Consider the following 22223-nt stretch of genomic DNA (forward strand, 5'->3'; position numbering starts at 1 on the left):
AGAGAAGAGCAAGGAGAGGTAAATGAAATGTGGGACTCAATCCCAGACCAGGAAAAGGACATTCTTGGGAAAATGGAAAGGACCTGATGAGGTCTGTAGTGTAGCTAATATTGTATCAACATTAGCCTCCTGGCTTCAATAATTATACTATGATTGTGAAAGATAAGGTAAGGGAAAAATATATAGAAGCTCTGGGTATTAATTTTGCAATTTTCATGTAAGTCTAAAGTGCTTTCTAAATTACTTTTTAAAGATGAAGAAGGGAGGTAGGCACAAGGGAATCTGGAGGATTGGCTGGGCTGGAGTTTGGGGAGCCCTTCTTTCCAACCAGAGGCGCATAGGGTTCACACTGCCCTTGGTGAGCAGCCATGTCCGGCGTCAAGTGCAGGAGATGACGGAATCTGCGGAGAAGGCAATGGCACCCCACTCCAGGACCCTTGCCTGGAAAATCCCATGGATGGAGAAGCCTGGTGGGCTACAGTCCATGGGGTCGCTGAGGGTCAGACACGACTGAGCGACTTCACTTTCACTTTTCGCTTTCGTGCATTGGAGAAGGAAATGGCAACCCACTCCAGTGTTCTTGCCTGGAGAATCCCAAGGACGGGGAGCCTGGTGGGCTGCCGTCTCTGGGGTCGCACAGAGTCGGACACGACTGAAGCGACTTAGCAGCAGCAGCAGCAGCAGCAGCACTGAGCAACACACTTTGGAGGAGGAGGGGAGATGCTGAAGGTACCCAGACGCAAGGAGGCAGCAGGAAGTGGACGAACTTGGGAGCCAACTGCTCTGTAACTGCCGCCCAGGTCTGCGTGCTGGGATTTCGGTCCGTGGGTGGCTGGGACGGGGCTCGCGGGCAGGGGGACGGGTGGAGGGAAACGTTGGCGTTCTTCCGCTGCCGGAACCGTCCTGGCATTCCTCCTCATCCTCGGGACCAGCACCAGCACCAGCATCGGCGCCACGGGAGTCCGGCCACCGCCCAGGCCTGCTGCGCACCCCAGGGACTTGAGCTTGGCTGAATTTATCCCGCGAAAACACAGGCCTTGGTAAGGGATTGATGCCCTCGGGGATTTTGAGTTCCTGTTCTTGATCCTTCAGAATCTAGCAGCTAGACAAGGGTCTGTTTTGTGCAACGCTCGTGAGAGAATTCCCTTTGCCGGATGTAGTCTTGTTTCTGGTCACTCCTTTGTTCACACTAGTGTCCAGTGACACACGCCGTTGGAGCCATGTGTAAACAACCTTGACACCAGGGAGCAAGGTGTTTAGGCCTCACTGATTTAACATCTGCACAAAGTTTATGCTGTGCCTCAGAACACACTGGTGGCCTTGCTCTAAAAATTAAATCTCCCTGGAAAGGAACCCAAGGAAGATCCATGTTCATGTTCATGGACAATTAACATGTGGCACACAGACACTCTATAATCCTCCAGGAAAAACAAACTCTGTTTAAGTACCTGTGTCTCCTAACAGTTCTGACTTCTTTTTCTTAGAAGCTACTGCTTTATGGGAATTCAGTGCCAGGAAATATAGAATGAAGGACAGAGAGTTCATTATTGAGCTGGCCATAGTTTTGCAAAACATACAACTGGCTGCCCACCTTATAGAGCACCTTTAAAAAAAAAAGTTCAAAATTTTATACAATTTTTAAAGGTTACTTTCTATTTACAATGATTACAAAATATTAGCTGTATTTCCTGTGTTGTACAATATGTCCTTGAACCTACCTTATACCCAATAGTTTGTACTTCTTACTCACTATCCATATGTTGTTCCTCCATCTCTCTCTCCCCACTGGTAACTAGTAGTTTGATCTCTATATCTGTGAGTCTGCTTCTTTTATGACTTACTTTGCTTCAGAATTATTGGGAGGGTAAGACAGTATGGCTGCTGCAAGCATTTAGCACAGATCCCAGCCTGAAGAGCTCTTCAGAGACCACGACTCTTCTCTCTCCAGAAGAGGCGAAAGTACATAATCCAATACTGCTGAGGGAAAATTTCTGCAGTACTTAAGATGCTATTTGAATGAATAAACAACATTATTTAAATTTCCTTTTACATGTTTTCTATTTTTCTTCCCTCTTTTGTGTGACAGTGGATAAATGGCAGGCAAAAAGCGAGAAATCCAGTTACAGGTAGGCAGACACATCAACAATTCTTTACTTAGAGCATTGGCCCTTGAAGACTTTTGACACTCCTTCTTTTTTGCAGGCGGTCATCAATAATCAAAGCCTGTGGGATGAGATGATGCAGAACAAAGGCCTAACAGGTACTGGCTTCCCAGGTGTTTACCGTCTGGAGTTAGGCTCAGGGCATCTTGTGGCACCCCAACACTGAGCACCGCTCCCCACTTCCCAGAGTAAAAACCTGCTCTGTCTTTTCTCTGCCCTGAGAATTGGGAGAAGCTGCTATTCAAGACTCTTTGCCTTTGTTCTTTCACGAATATTATCATCTTCTAGTGATCGATGTTTACCAAGCCTGGTGTGGACCTTGCAAAGCAATGCAAACCTTATTCAGAAAATTGAAAAATGAGCTGAATGAAGATGAACTTCTGCATTTTGCTGTAGTAAGGATTTCCACTAAACTATTATTTTATTACTTTAAATGTTCTGTCAATTCTTCAAAATGAACAGTGTTTACTTGGTAATTTACTGTATATTTAATTCCACTAGGTCTGAGAACAAATGTGATTTTTGTCCCATTCCTATAAAGCTAAGGTCATTTACCATGGTTTACCAGAGCATATGGTGTGTGTTCAGAATAAGGATTGCAAATGGCATTTACTAGAAAGCTTAGGGTAGGACTCTGGTCATTTACCCAGTTAATGTTAGATATGTGACTCTACCTCTTTGAATTTATGAAATCTAATTAGAAGTCAATTATTTATGATTAAAATTTAGCCCACAAATTGAGATGCATCCTAAGTATAAAATACAAGAATGAAAAAAAGATTGTGAAATACTTCATTAATAATGTTTTACATCCATTACATGTTAGAATCACCATTTGGGGATATATTGGACTAAGTGAAATGTATCATTAGATTATCTTCACCTGTTTCTTTTTAGTTTTTAACTGTGGCCACTGGAGGATTTAAAAGTATGTATGTGACTCATTTTCTATTGGACAGAAACATGTCCAGACCAGCTAGACCTAAGATGTAAAAGCAGATAACTCATGTATTTTTACTTCTTATCCCGAAAACTCATAATCCCTGATACAAATATGAAGCCTCAATCTACTGCATGTTCTCATGTATACAGGCCTTCCTGACTCTTCCCAACCCCAACCTTGTGATGAATTTGCTTACTGACCTTAGCTTACGTTTGTCCATCCTCTTCTGCAGACACATTGTTTACAGGGCTTCTTTTTCTTAGTTCAAGGTTACAAATAAACAGTCTAAAGCTTAGAAACTCATCTTTTATTATTTTTTCCTCTTAAAGAAGGTGGGCTGCAAAGAAGGGAAAAAAAAAAAGCCTGAAGACCCAACAAAGAGAAAACAGAAAGAAAAGTTTAAAAAAAGAGAGAGTAGGTGGTTATATACAATCATTAACTCATTTTGTCAAGAGATTGACTTTGTCTTTTAAAATAAGGGCCATATAAGTTTTTAAAGGGCAGCATTATATTACAACCTTAACTCTGAAGAGTCAGGCCGCCTGAGTAGAACTGAATTGTGATTCTAGATTTGACTTGACTTTGGCCATCTGATGGGAAGAGCCAACTCATTGGAAAAGACCCTGATGCTGGGAAAGATGGAAGGCAAAAAGAGAAGGGGGCAGCAGAGGATGAGATGGTTGGATGGCATCACTGACTCAGTGGACATGAGTTTGAGCAAACTCCAGGAGATAGTGAAGGACAGGGAAACCATGATGTTGCAAAGAGTCAGACACGACTTAGCAACTAAACAACAACAGGGAATTTCAGAGGACAGAGAATGAGGCCGAAAGGGAATTGCCATATGCAATAGACGTTGGGTTGGTGTAAGAAATTATAAGACAATAACAGAAGGATCTAATAGCTGGGAAATGGATCTTGGAGAATCAAGGGTCAGAAAATTCTCGTGACTCATGGCAATCTGTCTGGAAGTGATAGGAGTGCAAGTTCATGGTCTAGAGATCATGAAGAAACTCCAGGTCGAAAAGGAAACTGGGGTCAATGGGGACAGACAGCAAGGCAGAACCCCTGCTCACTTGTCTGGCTACCCGGAAGGGAACTGGTGCATAGAACGCAAGGGAGAGGAAAGTATAATTTGATGCTGTGTTCCCAGGTGGTCTGGAATCATTAAATCCCTCCTTGTTCATAGAGCCTGAGTAGGAGCAGACCTGGGGTATGTGTGTGGGTTGGGCACTGTGGTGGAGGCTGAGGAGTGGGTCCAGGAGGATTGGCCCATGTAGCTTTTTGGGCTACCATTTCAGCACAGCACAGGGCTATGTGAGGAGGACACCGGTCTTCACAGCGCCTCCTCCCACCCAGAGCCTTCTGAGTGTGTCCTCCCAGCAGTACCCCAGCCAGCCAGACTTCCTTAACCTGCCTCACACGAATCAGTTTCATCACTATATCTATTCCACCAGGGAGTGCTAGTAAACTTTCTAAAATACATCCCCCCAAAGTTCATATTGTTCTTTTGTTTAATTTAACAACAACAAAAACGTATGCATTGTCTCTAAATGGCTTCTCTTCTGTTTGAGCACAACCAACAAAGTACATTCACTTAGACTGATGCTATTTTTCTTCTATGACCTGCTTATTAAAAAAAAAAAAAATTATGTGTAATAGCTTCCGAACCTCCACTGGGAGCAATGGAGGGGCGACCTCTGCTGGATATTTTATTTCCTGACGTTAACTAAAGAAAGACCCTTTTTGAACTTGTAAACTTGAATCCAAAACTAATACCTATCAAGTTAATTACCTATTGAAATCACCCTAAATTTCATGGTCAGTATAAAATTTTTTCTATTATGTGGTCTTTTAAAAGACTTGAACAACAAAAAAAAAAGAACAACAACAACAAAAGACTTGAACACTTGTACTAACATTGTGCCTATACATATAAAAATTCAGTAAATGTCATGTATTATAGTTTTTATGTATTATAGTTTTTAATTATATGCTTTATTTGCTAGTACTTAACTATAATATTAAATTGTAACAATGATGGCTAGACTACTTTTAAATGTAATCTTTGACTGCTAAGTCACTTCAGTCGTGTCCGACTCTGTGCGACCCCATAGATGGCAGCCCACCAGGCTCCCCCATCCTTGGGATTCTCCAGGCAAGAACACTGGAGTGGGTTGCCATTTCCTTCTCCAATGCATGAAAGTGAAAAGTGAAAGTGAAGTCTCTCAGTCGTGTCCGACCCTCAGCGACCCCATGGACTGCAGCCTTCCAGGCTCCTCTATCCATGAGATTTTCCAGGCAGGAGTACTGGAATGGGGTGCCATTGCCTTCTCCGTCACAAAACCTAGCCAGGCCTAATACCATGGCCCCAGCCCTTGCCCTCGGCAATGGTTCACACCCTGAAGAGTGGCTTCTCTCTGGATCCTAACAAATCCACCTCTTATCGCTTTGTGTCTCAATGAATTTTTGCAATGAGACATCGGAGCCTGAGTTTCATTAGTTTTGGCCAGGCTTGAGTCCTGGGAGAGAGCTGAAGGACAGGAGGAAAAAGCAGTGGGAAAAATGTGCCAAGGAATCCCCTTCATAGCCTGCTAGAAAATTTGCTAAATATCTGACCGGTGTTCACAGTTTCATTGGTCTGATCCTTGGCACAGAGAAGAGAAAGGACAGAAGAACCCCCACTGGCTTGGGTAACAGCCACTTGGGTAACAGTCAAAGTAGTAATCTTTGACTACTGTCCTTTAATATTATAGGTTAGTTCCTTTTAAGTTTTTTTTCTTTTTTTTTTGAAAGCAGTGAAGCCTACTTTTTTAAAAAGAGAAAAATAGAGAAAGAAGGAAGAAAGAAAGGGAAAGAAAGAAAGTGATGTAGAATCCAATGTGTTAAAAAAAAAAGATTACAACATAGCCCCTCTGGCTGACATAGGGCCAAGGGACCCCGCCTTGGCTTGCACCTCACTGTTGAGGAACCTCTGGAAACCCAGTTTGGAAACAATCACTCTATGTTCCAAAATGCAACTCTTATATAGAAGATCCTATAACATACATCCTGATAGCTGGCCCAAGGGATGTTACATTAATTTGCAGGAACACTATTATTTAATACATAGTTGTTGATAATCAATTTAAGACAACTTGAAATTTGTGAGAAAACTTCAAAATCAAAGGCTTTTAAATCTGACAACCAGTTTATTCAAAAAACCATGTAGGAAGCTCTGACTGATAAGGTGGGGGGTGACATGCAAGGGTGTGTATGATTCTCTGTGCATGTAGTTCACTTTCTAACAGAGAACATGAACTGGGTTCGTACCACAGTAGTACAGGATTGAAGGGGACTATTGGTGCCCTGAGAGAAGGGCGATGAAGTGTTATGTGGAGGGAAGATGATTTACAGCAGAAGGGGGAGCAAAGCAGAGTTCTTGGAGGAAGGACACTTGAGCCGGGTTGGAAAAGGAAGGGAAGGAGCAGGTAACAAGGGGAAAAGCCCAGGTATAAGAAGCAGTCTGTGAGATGAGTTTAGCTGCAGGCTGGGAACTGTAAGGATGAAGAGTGGGAAGGAAGGTTGGAGCCAAATGAGATAGGGTCTGAATTGCCAGAATGTGTAACTTGATTCTAAATACAACTATAACATACTCAGGAAATGTAGTAAACATAAACATAATTATGTATCTCTGCATTTTTTGAATATAGTACATCAAATGACTTGAACATAGTGTCCTTTATCATTATATGAAATAATTTTTTTTAGGCAGAAGCTGACAGTATTGTGACTCTCCAGCCATTTAGAGATAAATGTGAACCTGTTTTTCTCTTCAGTGTTGTAAGTATATTTATTCTCAAATGTATCATCAGACTCCAATTCACAGCTAAAGAGCAAATAACATTGCACAGTGACTGGAACTCTTCTCTGATGATAGTAATTGTAGAATTTTTTTGCCTTACATTTGCTTGTTTATTATATTTTATAACTTCACCTGTAGGAGCTCATAATGCATTGTGAAGATTAGACTACCATACACTGAGTTGATCAGGAAAAAGAGAAACAAAATGGTATTTACCTTTCCTAAGGAAAATAATCAGAGATTTTTATTACAGGATGAATTATTATAGGAGTGAAAAATTGGAAATTTCTTAGATACCCAGTAGAAGAGAATTGGTTATAAATATTCATATATATCAATACAAAGAAATACTTATATAGTCACTATTTTGTAATATAGTTTGCTTTTCTCTATTTATAAATGCATAGAAAGAAGGTAGGTAGCACCAGAATGCTAAAAGAAGTTTTCTGTGTATGGGGGAAGTATATATAATTTAAATTTTTGTCTTATAGTTTTCTATATTTTCCAAATATTCCCAGATAAACAACTTTAATAATCAAAAAATATTATAAATTCTGGTTTCTAAAAGAAGAGTCAGGTAACTGCTTGCTTGTGTGATACAGAGCAAAAAGGCAATTCTTCCCTGAGAGGGTTTGGACTGTTTCTTTGTTGTTGAAGAGACCATTTTTGATATCATAAATAATTATTTTAAAAACACGTCTCAAATATAACTTTTTGCTTCTGTTAAACAATAATCTTGCAGCTCTTTTAGGGAAGTGAACGATACAGTTAACTGAATTTTAAAAATTGTACTATAGATATTGCTGTCAACTGGATAGGAAAGATTTGATGATTTATCTGAGGGGTAGCAAGCTGTTGTTTATATGGGGTCAGACAGTAAGTATTTTCAGTTTTGCAGAAGTATCATTTCTGTATAGGTCATAGTTTGCAGACCCTTGGCCTAGATATAATTCAGGGAACCAGAATGAATAACAACCAGAGGCAGGAATGGGCTTGACAGGTTAATGTGCCCATGAGGTGGCTTTAGTAGCAGCAGTAGTTGGGAGCCTGGGACTCAGGAGGAGAGGCTGGGCAGGTGGCCCACATAGAGTCTGCAGCTTTGGGGTGGCCATCCCCTGCCAAGTGAGTCAGGTCTGAGCAGCAGACCCACGTCCACCTGAAGACAGGGCTCAAAATCTTCCTTCCATGCTCACATGCTGTCATCATCCTGGGACTGCGGGATCCTAGCCTCTCCTAACTACCAATGAACTTTTCTTCCAACTCACTTCCTGTAGTTACGCCTCACTTTATTATCACCCATTGCTCCCATATTCAAAATCCTAATTCAAGAATCTCCATGGGAAATATAGCCAATATTTTGTAATAACTGCAAATGTAAAGCAACCTTTAAAAATTGTATTAAAATTAAAACTTAAAAAAAAAAAAAAGAATCTCAATCCATGACTACAAAACCACCTTTGTTTTGGGCAGTGTTCTTAGCTGACAACAAATTCATTCCAGCCTGTTAGCAGGAAGGGCTTTCTCAAGGGATATTAGAAAGCTCATGGAGGTCCATTTTAGTGGTAAATGGTAATTAGAGTGTCAGGTTTCATTCAAATCTTTCTCAACTGGATTCTTCTCTTTGGCCTTTGAATATAATTAAATCTTTCCAATTAAAAAAAATTTCTTTTGATACTATGTCCCTCTCCAGCCTCCACTCACCTCTCTGCTCTACCTCAGAGCTAAATTTCTTGGAAGAGTTTCTATATTTTCACTCCATCTCTTCTCATCCCATTAATTCTTCAACCCATTCAATCGAACTTCTTTCAGATTATTCCACCAAATTGGCTGTTGCTAATGTATCCAATTATCAGCCTGTTGTTAAACAGAGTGAATGCTTTCAGGTCTTCATCATTCTGTACCTCTCAAATGTATTAAATGTGGTGGTCATGCCCTCCTTTTTGGAACAGTTGCTTCTTTTGACTTTTGTGACTTGGTTTTTCTTTTGCTTCCTAGATGCTACTCACCATCCCCCCCACCCATTCTCCTTTACAGGTTCACCTTTCTTTATTCAGCCGTTACATATTGACTTCATTATGCTATAAATCTTCTTAGAAAACTTCTCCCAAACACAGTTCAAATTGTCACCTCTTATATATCAATAACTCAAGTATATACGTCTTCAGCTAAATCCTACACTTGGAGCACCAGACTTGTGTATCCAACCGGTCCTTTGATCTTTCCTCTTGATAGCTCAAGGACGTCTCACAATGAACTGGTGCAATACTAGACCCCTCCTGCCCTCCACATCCCCATCGGAAATGTTATCTTCTAGTGTTGCCTCATCTGGTGAGTAATATCTTAACATACCCAGTTTCTCAAGCCAGAGACAGAAAAGTCATCTTAGTGACTTCTCCTTACATTACACCGCATCCACACCAGACCTTGGTCCTGTCATTTCACCACCCAAGCTTGCCTCACACTCATCTCGTTGTTTCCATTTCTGACAGCACTGCCATAGACTGAGCTCCCATGTCTCCCATTTCACCTCTAGAGTAGCTTCTGATTTGTGTACAAACATCCTCTCTTGGTCCATCTCTAACCTTTTCTCCATATGGTAGGTAAAATGATTTCTACAAACAGCAGTTCTAATTGTGATCCCTGCCTCTGTTTAAATATTTCAAAGTCTTTCCACTGCACTTAGGATAAAGGTTGCATCCTCCCAAGACGCCCAAGCCCCTGCACATTCTGGCTCCCCTTAGCTATTGGGCTCTGTCTCATATCAGGCCTTCCCTTAGTTTCTCTGCTGGCCTTCTTATTTACCATGTTTGTTTCCAGCCATAGGACCCTCACGTCTCTATTTCCTTTTGCCTAGAATGATCTTTCTTCTTTTTATTTCTTACCTGTCCTTCACATTTTAAACCAAGAATCACTTCATGACATTGATAAGTACTTTTACTAATCTACCTAACCAGAGTAAACTTTTATAGATGCTCCCAGCTCTTTGTACCTCCCTTAGTGGTTCCTGTCATGGTTTTTTATCTCACATGTGTTTGTGGTTTTTTTCTTTTTTTTAAATAATTATATGGTACCAGGACTACTGCCTTCCCCAGTGGCTCAGTGGTAAAGAATCAGCCTGCAATGCAGGAGATGTGGGTTTGCTCCCTGGGTCGGGAAGATTCCCTGGGGAAGGAAATGGCAACTCACCCCAGTATTCTTACCTGGTAAGTCTCATGAACAGAGGAGCCTGGTGGGCTACAGTCCTTGGGGTTGCAAAGAGTTGGACATGACTGAGCAACTGAACAACAACAAAAACCAAGACTATTATCTTGTACCACCATGCCTGGTACAATGATATTACACAGTTCAGTTCAGTTCAGTCGCTCAGTCATGTCCGACTCTTTGCGACCCCATGAATTGCAGCATGCCAGGCCTCCCTGTCCATCACCAACTCCCAGAGTTTACCCAAAGCCATGTCCATTGAGTCAGTGATGCCATCCAGCCATCTCATCTTCTGTTGTCTCTTTGTCCTCCTGCCCTCAATCTTTCCCAGCATCAGGGTCTTTTCAAATGAGTCAGCTCTTCGCATCAGGTGGTCAAAGTATTGGAGTTTCAGCTTCAACATCAGTCCTTCCAATGAACACCCAGGACTGATCTCCTTTAGGATGGACTGGTTGGATCTCCTTGCAGTCCAAGGGACTCTCAAGAGTCTTCTCCAACACCACAGTTCAAAAGCATCAGTTCTTCGGTGCTCAGCTTTCTTCACAGTCCAACTCTCACATCCATATATGGCTACTGGAAAAACCATAGCCTTGACTAGACAGACCTTTGTTGGCAAAGTAATGTCCCTGTTTTTGAATATGTTGTCTAGGTTGGTCATAACTTTCCTTCCAAGGAGTAAGCATCTTTTAATTTCATGGCTGCAGTCACCATCTGCAGTGATTTTGGAGCCCAGAAAAATAAAGTCTGACACTGTTTCCACTGTTTCCCCACCTATTTGCCATGAAGTGATGGGACCAGATGCCATGATCTTAGTTTTCTGAATGTTGACCTTTAAGCCAACTTTTTCACTCTCCTCTTTCACTTTAATCAAGAGGCTCTTTAGTTCTTCTTCACTTTCTGCCATAAGGGTGGTGTCATCTGCATATCTGAGGTTATTGATATTTCTCCCGGCAATCTTAATTCCAGCTTGTGCTTCCTCCAGCCCAGCATTTCTCATGATGTACTCTGCATATAAGTTAAATAAGCAGGGTGACAATATACAGCCTTGACGTACTCCTTTTCCTATTTGGAACCAGTCTGTTGTTCCATGTCCAGTTCTAACTGTTGCTTCCTGACCTGCATATAGGTTTCTCAAGAGGCAGGTCAGGTGGTCTGGTATTCCCATCTCTTTCAGAATTTTCCACAGTTTATTGTGATCCTAAAGAAAGGCAATGCCAAAGAATGATAGTACACAAGTGTTCAGTAATTATGTGTTATAAAACAGACAAAAGGGAAATAATATCAAAAATAATGAGGGAGAGTAATGTTGAGAGGCCTGAACAGAGCCAGTAAAATTTAATGCATGGATGGCCTGTCTTTGGTTGTAGGAGAATTAGTGGTAGAACTAATCATCTAACAGATGAATTATAGAAGTAGAACTCCAAGAGGTGGATTTACCAAATGGACATACTTCATACCACTAACATTATTTTAAAATGGCTAATTACAGTAGCTAAAAAAGGATTGGGGAGGGTGTGGGTCAGAGTGGGGTGACTTAGTCCAGTTGAAGTATTAATTCTTGACTTATCCTGAAAATGAATTCCCTTCCTGCTTTTATTTCCCCTTATAGAATGGCACAATTGTTGCAAAAATCCAGGGTGCAAATGCACCACTTGTGAATCAAAAAATTATTGCCTTGGTCAATGAGGAGAGGAAAATTGCAGCAGGTGAAATGGTTCGCCCTCAGGTAATACTTTGAATTACTAACAATTTTATTTTAAAAAATTTGTTTTCAAAATGATGTATTTTCATCCTTTTTGTTGTTTTCCTGAAGTGTTTCCCCTAGTTTTATAACTATCTAGGTATCTAAATGGTGCAACCTTGTTGGGAATATTTTGATAATATGAATCAAAGGCTTAAAATAAAACATGTATCTTTTGACTGACAATTACATTCCATTACGTTTCCTTAAGATCATGAGACAAAGAAAGAAAAGGCTATTTATTTCAGTGTTGTCTATGTTACTAAAATTTTGGAACCAATCTAAATACCTAGCAATAGTGAATATATGACACAAATGTTGTAATGTGTCATAAATTATATGAATTCATACAGTAAAATATTATTTAGTACATTCTATCTCTGTTTATTGATATGAAAAGAGGGCCAAGATAAACTGACAAATGAACAATAGAGTATTATACTTTAATATGATGCTTAGAATAAGATCCTATGTGTGTAAAGTGTACTATTTGGTAGTAAGAAATAAAATATTTTGAAATTTTGAAATGAATCATATAGCATGTAGAGCTATGAGCATAATATACCATAAGAAAGAAAGCCACATAGGAAAGTGATTACAGATACAGACAGATAAATAGGAGTGACATACTGAAACATGCACACTCACATACATACACAACAACAAAAACAAGAAGTGTAAATTTAAGAAACAAAAAGTAAAGACTAGCTGAGAAATAATGAAAAATAAAAACTATGAGAAGGTATAGGCTCAAGGCTGTATAAGTATCTGCTATAAAAACTATCAGCTTAAATCTGGAAAGGATTAAAAATTCATAAAACAGTAATACTGGGCTATTTATATAAGAAAGTTATATCATTTCCTCATGGACATAAACAAATTTCATATGAATGAAAGAGCTATGAAGAAACAAAACATAAAAGTATTAGAAGAAAATATTGGAAAGCATTTATTTTGTCATAGGTTGAGAAAGGCCTTGAAAGTATAATATAAAACATATCAAAAAAGAAAAAAATTGATATATTTATTTAAAAGTTTGAATAAAATATAAAAGTAAAGCAGCAAACTTGGAGAAATGTTTGCACTGTGTCTCAATGCGCTAATATCCTTATGTGCACAAAGTATAAGCATTAAGGAAAAAAATGACTATTTTGATGGTAAACTGACAATGACAAGCATAGGGGATTTACATTTACAATAGTGATTTTTCTCATCCAAGCGCAATTTCCTTTACATTTTCAGGTTTCTTGTTTTTCAGGGAAACTTTGCCCTTCCTTTCTCTCTGTATCTCCCTCCCTCACTCTTTCCACCCCCTCTACTTCTTTTTGAAGTTATAATAACTAGGAATTTTTGAGGACTTACTGTTTGCTAAGATTTTAAAAAAGATATCCTCATTTAATCCTTATAGAAACCATTTTACTCCTCACTTTTATTGAGATATAATTGACAACTAATATTTTATTAGTTTAAGGTATACACCCTAATGATTTGATGTATGTGGATATTAGGAAATGATTACTACGCTTAATTGGACATAGCAACCGAACAACTACTACACTTAGTTGACATTTGTCATGTCATTTTTTTCTGAAAAAATTTGTCACTCAAAGTTTTGAAAATCTACTCTTTTAGCAACTTTCATATACACAATACATATCATTACCTATAGTCATTACGCTATACATTATGCCCTCCAAACTTATTTGGAGGTTTTACCTTTTGACCTCCTTCACCCAATTCCCCAGTTCACCACGCTCTGCTGCTGTCAACTACCATTCTGTTCTCTGTGCCTGTGAGTTCATTTTGTCTAGATTCCACATGTAAGAGAGATCATACAGTATTTATCTTTCTTTGACTTATTTCACATAGCATAATGCCCTCACGCTCCATCCACGTTGTCGCAAATAGCAAGATTTCTTCCTTTTTTATGAATAAGTAGGATTTCATTGTGTATAGATACAATACCTTTATCCATCGTCAGTTGTTTTCGTATCTTGGCTGTTGTAAATAAGGCTGCAATGAACATGGTAGTGCTTTTTGAGACAATCATTTCATTTTTTTTTAATTTATTTTTTTAATTTAATTTTATTTTTAAACTTTACAATATTGTATTGGTTTTGCCAAACATTGAAATGAATCCACCACAGGTATACATGTGTTCCCCATCCTGAACCCTCCTCCCTCCTCCCTCCCCATACCATCCCTCTGGGTCGTCCCAGTGTACCAGCCCCAAGCATCCAGTATCGTGCATCGGACCCGGACTGGCGACTCGTTCCATATATGATATTATACGTATTTCAATGCCATTGTCCCAAATCATCCCACCCTCTCCCTCTCCCAGAGAGTCCAAGAGACAATCATTTCATAGTTGGTCATAATAGTCTTTTAAGTTCCTTGTGTTTCTGTGGTATTAGTTATAATGTCTCCTCTTTCATTTCTAATTTTATTTATTTGAGTCTTCTCTTTTTTTTCCTCACAATCTAGCTAAAGTTCTCTTTTGTGTATTTTTTCAAAATCCAGCTCTTAGTTTCACTGATTTTTTTCTATTGTCTTTTAGTCTCTATTTTATTTATTTCTGCTCTGATCTTTATTTCCTTCGTCCACTAACTTGGGCTTCATTTAGAGCCAAGCACTGGGGGCCCCATCTCTCTGTTGGAAGTCTTAAAGTTGGGGGTACTCAATGTTGGTGTCAAGCCTTTCACTCCTTGGGGGGATGCTGGGAGTTGTGAGTCCCCTCTCGATTTTATGCCTCTGTGTCGGGGAAGGAGTTTATGGCGAGACTGTGACTCAGCCTCTCCTACCCAATTTGCATGCGTTTTTTCCCTCAGCTGTCTGATGCATAGGAATTGCCCAGTTGTTTTCTGGATTTCGCTCGGAGGGAACTGTTCCACAAATAAACTGTAGGTCTGGTGTGTCTGAGGGAGGAGGTGCGTTCAGGAGCCTCCTATGTTGCATCTTAATCTGAACCTAGGGGAATCTTATGAAGTATTTGTGCTCAATAAGGCAGGCTTAGAAACATTATGTCCTTTCCTTAGAAACAGGTAGCTAGTAGGCTGTAAAAGCAGAATTTGAAGTCAGGCAGAATGACTTTTAAACATTTTTCCTAATTACTATACTGCATCTGGCTTTCGCTATGTGTGCTCTGTACTGTGGTTTTATTGTTGTTATTCTCATTATCCTTGCAGAATGACATCTTATTTTAATTAATAATAGTGGATATGTAGGACATTTATAAATATCTGATATTTATTTTATTTTATTCCATTTTGTTGGACACTTCTATTATTTAGGCTTCTCATCAATTGCCTTGTGCAATGGCACCCCACTCCAGTACTCTTGCCTGGAAAATCCCATGGACAAAGGAGCCTGGTGGGCTGCAGTCCAGGGGGTCGGGAAGAGTCCGACATGACTGAGTGACTTCACTTTCACTTTTCACTTTCATGCATTGGCGAAGGAAATGGCAACCCACTCCAGTGTTCTTGCCTGGAGACTCCCAGGGACGGGGGAGCCTGGTGGGCTGCCGTCGCACAGAGTCGGACACTACTGAAGTGACTTAGCAGCAGCAGCAGCAGCAGTGCAATAATAGTAATAAAATACAAGCCATAATGTGAGCCACATAGATAATTTTAATATTCTACTAGTCAATTAAAAACAAAAAAAGGTGAAATTAATTTTCAAACATCTTTTCTTACATCTGACATACTAAAAACATGCCTATTTAAAGATGTATTCAATATAACTTACAAGATTTTGCACAATGAGGTAACCCATAGACAAAACGAGAAGACAATCTATGAACTGAGAGAAAATATTTGCAAATGATGTGACCAACAAGGGCTTAGTTTCCAAAATATACAAAGAGCTCTTACAGTTCAATAACAACAACAACAACAAAAAACAACCTAATTGAAAAATGGACAGAAACCTAAATAGACATGTCTCCAAAGAAGACATACAGAGATCTAATAGGAACATGAAAAGATCTTCATTACTAATTATTAGAGAAATGAAAATCAAAACTACAATGGGGTACCACTTTACACCCGCTAGAATGGCCATCATTAAAAAGACTACAAATAATAAATGCTGGAGAGGGTGTGGAGAAAAGGGAACCTTCTTACACTGTTGGTAGGAATGTAAACTGGTACAGCCACTATGGAGAACAGTATGGTAGTTCCTCAAAAAACTAAAAATAAAGTTGCCATATGACCCAGCAATCCCACTACTGAACATATACCCAGACAAAACTATGATTCAAAATAATACATGCACCCCAGATGAATGGATAAGGAAGATGTGGTATATATATACACACATACATACACACACAATGAAATATTACTCAGCCATTAAAAAGAACAAAATCACTGCAGCAACATGGATGCATCTAGATTATCATACTAAGTGAGGTCAGTCAGAAAGAGAAAGATACATATCATATGATATCACTTATATTTGGAATCTAAAATATGACACAAATGGACATATCTATGAACCAAAAACAGACTCACAAATATAGAGAACAGACTTGCGGCTTCCAAAGGAGAGAGGGGGCCAAGGAGGGGAGGATTGGGAGTTTGGGATTAGCAGATGCAAGCTATCATTTATTAGATGTAAACTGTATAGCACAGGGAACTATATTCAATATCCTCTCATAAACCATAATGGAAAGGACTATGAAAAAGTATATGTATATAACTAAGCCACTTTTCTATATGGCAGCAATTAAACTCAGCATTGTAAATCAACTATAGTTCAATAAAATAAGAAAAAGATGTAGTCAGTATAAGAAATAAGGTATTCCACATTAATCTTTTCAAACTAAGTCTTTGGAATGTGCTGTGTATTTTTTACTCATCAGATCAGATCAGATCAGATCAGTCGCTCAGTCACGTCCGACTCTTTGTGACCCCATGAATCGCAGCACGCCAGGCCTCCCTGTCCATCACCAACTCCCGGAGTTCACTGAGACTCACATCCATTGAGTCAGTGATGCCATCCAGCCATCTCATCCTCCGTCGTCCCTTTCTCCTCCTGCCCCCAATCCCTCCCAGCATCAGAGTCTTTTCCAATAAGTCAGCTCTTCGCATGAGGTGGCCAAAGTACTGGAGTTTCAGCTTTAGCATCATTCCTTCCAAAGAAATCCCAGGGCTGACGTCCTTCAGAATGATGTATATATGTAAATATATAAACTTTTCAGGTAGTTTACAGAATCACAGAAGCATTTTCAGGGCTTCTCCAGAAACTAAGAATCCCTTATCCTTCCTAGGGTTTTACTCTATAGGAGGAAATTGGCTATTGTTTTGAGAAAGACATTTATTTTTATAAGTTAAGGAAGTATCTTTCTGCTCCTCATTTACTCTGAGCAATGGTCAAGAATGGATCCTGAAGCTTACAAATGTTTTCAGTTTTTAACATAATGATTGTGTGCTTATTGCTTTCTTGTTAATCTTTTCTTCTTTCTTATTTTATTCCTTGTGCTCTTACGTTTTAAAGGTTTTGTTTTTAAGCATTTTCCACATAGCATATATGCATTATTCCTGATAGTCTCCACATACCAACTGTTTAAATACTCCTTATTTTATTTTAGTGGAAAGGTTGGGGAAAAGTAGTGTTAGATAAATGCAGGCACATTTCCACTTTAATTTCTATCCCTTTGATTATATTTACTAGAAACAAAATTTCTAAAAACTCTCTCACTATCATATTAAAATGTAACTGTTTTGTTTGCTTTCCTTTTTTACAGTATCATGAAATTGCGTTTGTAGACTCAGATTCAGAGGATGCTGGGGAACTAAACTATGAAAGCGTTGGCAAGTAAATTTACTTTAAAGTAACAGTGAAGGATTGGTGTACATGAATAATGTTCATTACAGCATCACTTGCAGCAAAAACCTTGTAATGACATCAATGTTAATTGATAAGGACTGGTAGGATTAACGATGATTTGTGCAATACCAGACTCAGCTCTTAAAAAGCAATCTCTTCTGCTCCCCTTACCTTGCCTTCAATCTCTATGCCTGGAGTCTTTCAGAGATTACATTTGACCAGGGGCTTCTGTCCCTTGTGAGTAATCTGGACAGTAGTTTCCTCCTACTTTATCCTTCATCATCTTTCCAAAACTTGTAAAAATTTCTTCCCTGATGACTTGCACTTCTAGTTTACTTTATGGATGAACAACTTTCTGCCTTCATTGGATTGTCTTGAGTGAGTGAGTGAATGTGTGTTCATACCCTGGAGGGATCACAGGCAAACAACATGCTAGGTGAGCTATTCTGCACTAAAAACTAGTTATAAGAACGTGTAGATAAATGTGGATAAATTCATAGACAGTTAAGCCATTGGTTTATAATGTTTTCTTGCACTGAAACTCCAGCCATCAGCTGGATGGATCATTGGTGTGATTCTAATGCACGTGAATTGTATTAAAATAACTAGTGCTGGGAATTCCCTGGTGGTCCAGTGGTTAGGACTTCACATCGTCACTGCCGAGGGCCCGGATTCAACCCTTAGTTGGGGAGCTAAGATCGCACAAGCCATGAAATGTGGCCAAAAAAATAAAGTAACTAGTACCCACCCACACTTTTTTTTGGCCCTCTGACTGTAAACTCTTGTGAATGTTTCTGCTGTATGCAAACACAGGAAATATACTTTGATTCTAAGTAGAAACTCTGGTAGTTGCAACGCCATAAGGACAAAGCTGTTGATGGACAAAATTCACTGGACGTTAGTAGTTTACGCCTGCAATTGTCAAATCCTTCGTTATCTAGACTTTGTGCCAAGAAAATGAAATCCATCCATTGTTTTTTCCTAGACCAAATATACACTATTGTTATTATCAAGCCTGATGCTGTGGCTGCTAGAAAAGTTCAAGAAATTAAAGAAAAAGTAAGTAATATTTCCCAACAATAGCTTAAATTAATTGTAAAAAAAAATTCCTTAATTTTCAATGTAGAGGCAAGCTTATCATTTAGAGTAAACTAGAACATAAAGAACATCTGGTACTAGGTACCTCTAAAGGCTTTGGATATTTTGTCTTACAAAGGCTCAACCTACTCAACATCCTTATTTAAACAGCTCTGCTCTACTAGCATCCAATATAAAAGATAAAAATTGCCATTCTTATGTTAAAGAATGATGACAAATTCTTTGTATTTAGTTGTCATCAGTGCAAACTTGCTATAAGCTCACCTTAGCTTGCATTATTCCCTGATGTTGTCACAAATATATGGTCCTTTTAGATACATGATAACTTAAAGAATCATTTAAGCTTTTGCTTTTAGAGCCCAAAGAAAAAATTTTTGGAGGAAAATTGCATTCTAATCCAAAGGTCAGCATACTTCTCCTGTAAAGAGCCAGATAGTAACTATTTTCAGGCTTATGGGGCATATGATCTCTGTCACAGAAGTTTAACTCTGCCATCATCTGGAGGAGGCAACAAGACAGTAAATAAACAAAGGGGAGTGGTTCTAGTAAGCTGTGTTTCTAAACATGTGTGGTGGAAGGGGCTATGGTTTACTGACCCCTGAATAGAGATTTTGTGTTGAAACAACAAAGTTATATTAAAATTTGTAAGAATGCTGCATGTGCAATAGAGGAGGTCACATGGGAAGCTATGTCAGGAGGGATTGGATATCTCATTATGAATTTCCCATCATGCATTCTTTCTTCAGCCAAAGCAGCATTGATTAAACTACAAAAAAGTAGATGGTCCATTTTATACATTGTTATACTTGAGTGACATACGCACAATTTGTCATTAAATTAAAAAATTTTAAGACAAAGCATGGCTGAATTTTAAATTCTATTCTTCCCTGTAATTTGGATATTTTTGTTGCTGTCAGAGTAAGATATACTAGATTATGAGTTACAGATTTAACAAAGGTAAGCCTTGAAAAAAGTTAAGAAAGTTAAAATAATTTTGAAAATAAATGGTTAAAAGTGCTTATAAATGTATGTCTTTTTGAATGATTTAGAAAGCTGTGATATCTTTCCTTAGAATTCAGTTAGTTTTTTTTTTTTTTAAATCTGGAAACAATTCACTTAAATAATAGAAGTAGTGTGGAGTCTCTCGTTCAAGCCACGAAAATTTAAACACTGAGGTTGGGGGGGGGCATGAAAAGAACCTTCTTTGTTTACATATTTTTGGGCCTCTTGCAACTTAGTGCCTTATGGATTGTGCTGAGGCAAAATCATGTAATGCATTCAAATCTGGATGATTTGTTAAGCCTAAGAAACAAATGTCCTTGACTTTTACCTGTGGTCCCACTACCCATTTGGATCTGACCTTGCTCTCTAATTGAAGATTATCAAGGCAGGATTTGTCATAGAAGCAGAGGATAAGAAACCGCTTACTGAAGAACAAGTAAAGCACTTCTATAGTCAAATAGTAGACCAGGTAAGAAAGTTTTTAAAAAAATCCACTGTGTGTCAAATACAGTGGATTCCTCTAAGTTTAGTATTCTCATTATAGAAAAAACAAATAAGTCTGACCAACAACTAAGCTCCAGATTTCCTTGGCGGTGTCCATATCATGGTTAATCCAAAGAGAGCGACTATGGAGAAAGCTCCAGTAGACATAGAGGCAGCCAAGCAAAAATGGATGCTCTGATTGTGTTTTATTGGAGCAAAGATCTCTTTATGATATGTGTCCTCTAATACTCTGTTCATCAGCCCCCAGGAAGTGAGTATCCAGACCTTTCCTATAGATCTGATCCCAGTTTGAAGGCTCCTTATCATAAACTTCATAGGAAAGCTTTAATCCTTTCTTTACCTACATGTAAATCCTTTCCATCAAGTTATTTTTAAAATTCTCTTTTGTCTGGGGTAATACAGTAAAGACTTTGTATTCGCAAGTGCAATGGCTTGGGTGTCAGGAGATGTAGGTTCTAGAAATTCACTGTCCAGTATGGTAGCCATTAGACACATGTGGCCATTTGAACTTAAATTCATTACAGTTAAAGTTAAAAATTCAGAGTCTCAGTGGCACTAGCCATATTTCAAGTGCTCAGCAGCTGCCTGTGGTTACATATGCTGACAAGCACAGAGCATGTTGGTCATCATCAGAGAAAGTTCTACTGAAAAGCACTTTGTAAACCAGCTGCACCCCACAGACCATCTTTCTTGGCCCTGGAAAAGGGTTGGACCAGCAACATCAGCATCACCTGGGAACTTTTGAGAAAATCCAGTTCCCGGGCCCCACCCTAAACCTACTGAATCATAAAGTCTGGAACTGGACTCCAGAAAACTGTGTTCAACAAGCCCTCCAGTTGATTTGGAAGCATCCTATAGTTTAACAATTGTTATTAGACTGCCTTGACGATCAGTCCCTGCCAACTGTGAACTTCTGTCCCTCAGAGATGTGTTAGTTAACAGGAGGCTTGTGAGTAACTTTCTCTTGACCAATAATCATGAAGGGGAAGAGGTCCTTGACTTGGGTAGGGGTCACCATTGTAGTCTATCCATTTCATGAGCCTAATAATATTATTTTTATTTTATTTTGTAGCCTGACTTTGAGGATTTTGTTTCTTTTATGACAAGGAACCTAAGCTATATTCTAGTTGTTTCACAAGCAAAGGCAAAACAGCCTTCCTGGGATGAAAGTGAAGTTAATTCTGAGACGGAATCTAAAGAACCATGGGATGAACAACAGGAGATGGCCAAGCCTTCGAGGATGAAAGAGAGGAAAAGGTAGCTCCAGGCCAGGAAGCTTATTGTTTACAATGTTTTAGCAGGTAACATAGTATAACATACAGATATCTCAAGTCTAAAGACAAACATCTTTATGTCAAGGCCACAGGTATTCTTTTCAGTCCAAAATTTTATATGATCAACAAAGCCGGAGTTTCCCTGAAAGTTTATGTCAAGCAGTTTTGAAAGGGAAGAAATTCCTGTTTGTCTCTCTAACACTGGGTGCACCTGTCTGGCTTCATGGCCCTGGACTCAAGGGTTAGAATGGGACCAAGGCTGGTCCCTTCCAAACCAGACCCCTTTCCTGTCTCTCTACATTCCACTTCTGCCTCCCCTTGTCCTAGAGACAGCAAATGTCCTCTGTCCTTTTACTCAAGGCAGTTAGTAGTGATAAACTGCTAAGAACTAAATAGTTGTACAGTTTTTGTTAACAGTTTGTAAATATTCAAAAGTGAATGTAAGTCACTTACAGAATGTTGGGTTTATGCACTTGCCATCTGTGCCTTTTATTCCTATGAAGACTCAGAAAATCCAGCGTTTAGTCCATGAGTTGTCAGGGTCATGTCTGAAAGAAAGGTGGGTAAGCAGGAGCAGGTTCCGAGTAGCTGGGTCCTGAGGCTTCCTAATGTGTGTCTCCTCCTG

At 39.1% G+C, this 22223-nt stretch overlaps 1 protein-coding gene across 4 annotated transcripts in view; it reads left to right on the forward strand.

Moving 5' to 3' along the window:
• The first annotated feature begins 624 nt into the window (after positions 1-624).
• The window catches only part of NME8 (NME/NM23 family member 8), a 48855-nt gene continuing 27256 nt past the window's right edge, over positions 625-22223 (forward strand). For 2 of the 4 annotated variants that reach the window (XR_009735890.1, XM_061414014.1), the window contains exons 1-10: positions 625-1040; positions 2087-2126; positions 2203-2260; positions 2451-2557; positions 6856-6927; positions 11760-11876; positions 17638-17704; positions 18706-18779; positions 20197-20289; positions 21397-21581. Coding sequence is in view for 3 of the 4 variants with exons in the window: in XM_061414014.1 (XP_061269998.1) it covers positions 2094-2126; positions 2203-2260; positions 2451-2557; positions 6856-6927; positions 11760-11876; positions 17638-17704; positions 18706-18779; positions 20197-20289; positions 21397-21581 (806 nt within the window). In the remaining variant the exon portion in view is untranslated. The remainder of the gene's footprint in view (positions 1041-2086; positions 2127-2202; positions 2261-2450; positions 2558-6855; positions 6928-11759; positions 11877-17637; positions 17705-18705; positions 18780-20196; positions 20290-21396; positions 21582-22223) is intronic. The other 2 variants (XM_061414013.1, XM_061414015.1) reach the window with 2 other exon arrangements.

The sequence above is a fragment of the Bos javanicus genome, chromosome 4 (genome assembly GCF_032452875.1).
Source record: "Bos javanicus breed banteng chromosome 4, ARS-OSU_banteng_1.0, whole genome shotgun sequence".
In the NCBI taxonomy this organism is placed as follows: domain Eukaryota; kingdom Metazoa; phylum Chordata; class Mammalia; order Artiodactyla; family Bovidae; genus Bos; species Bos javanicus.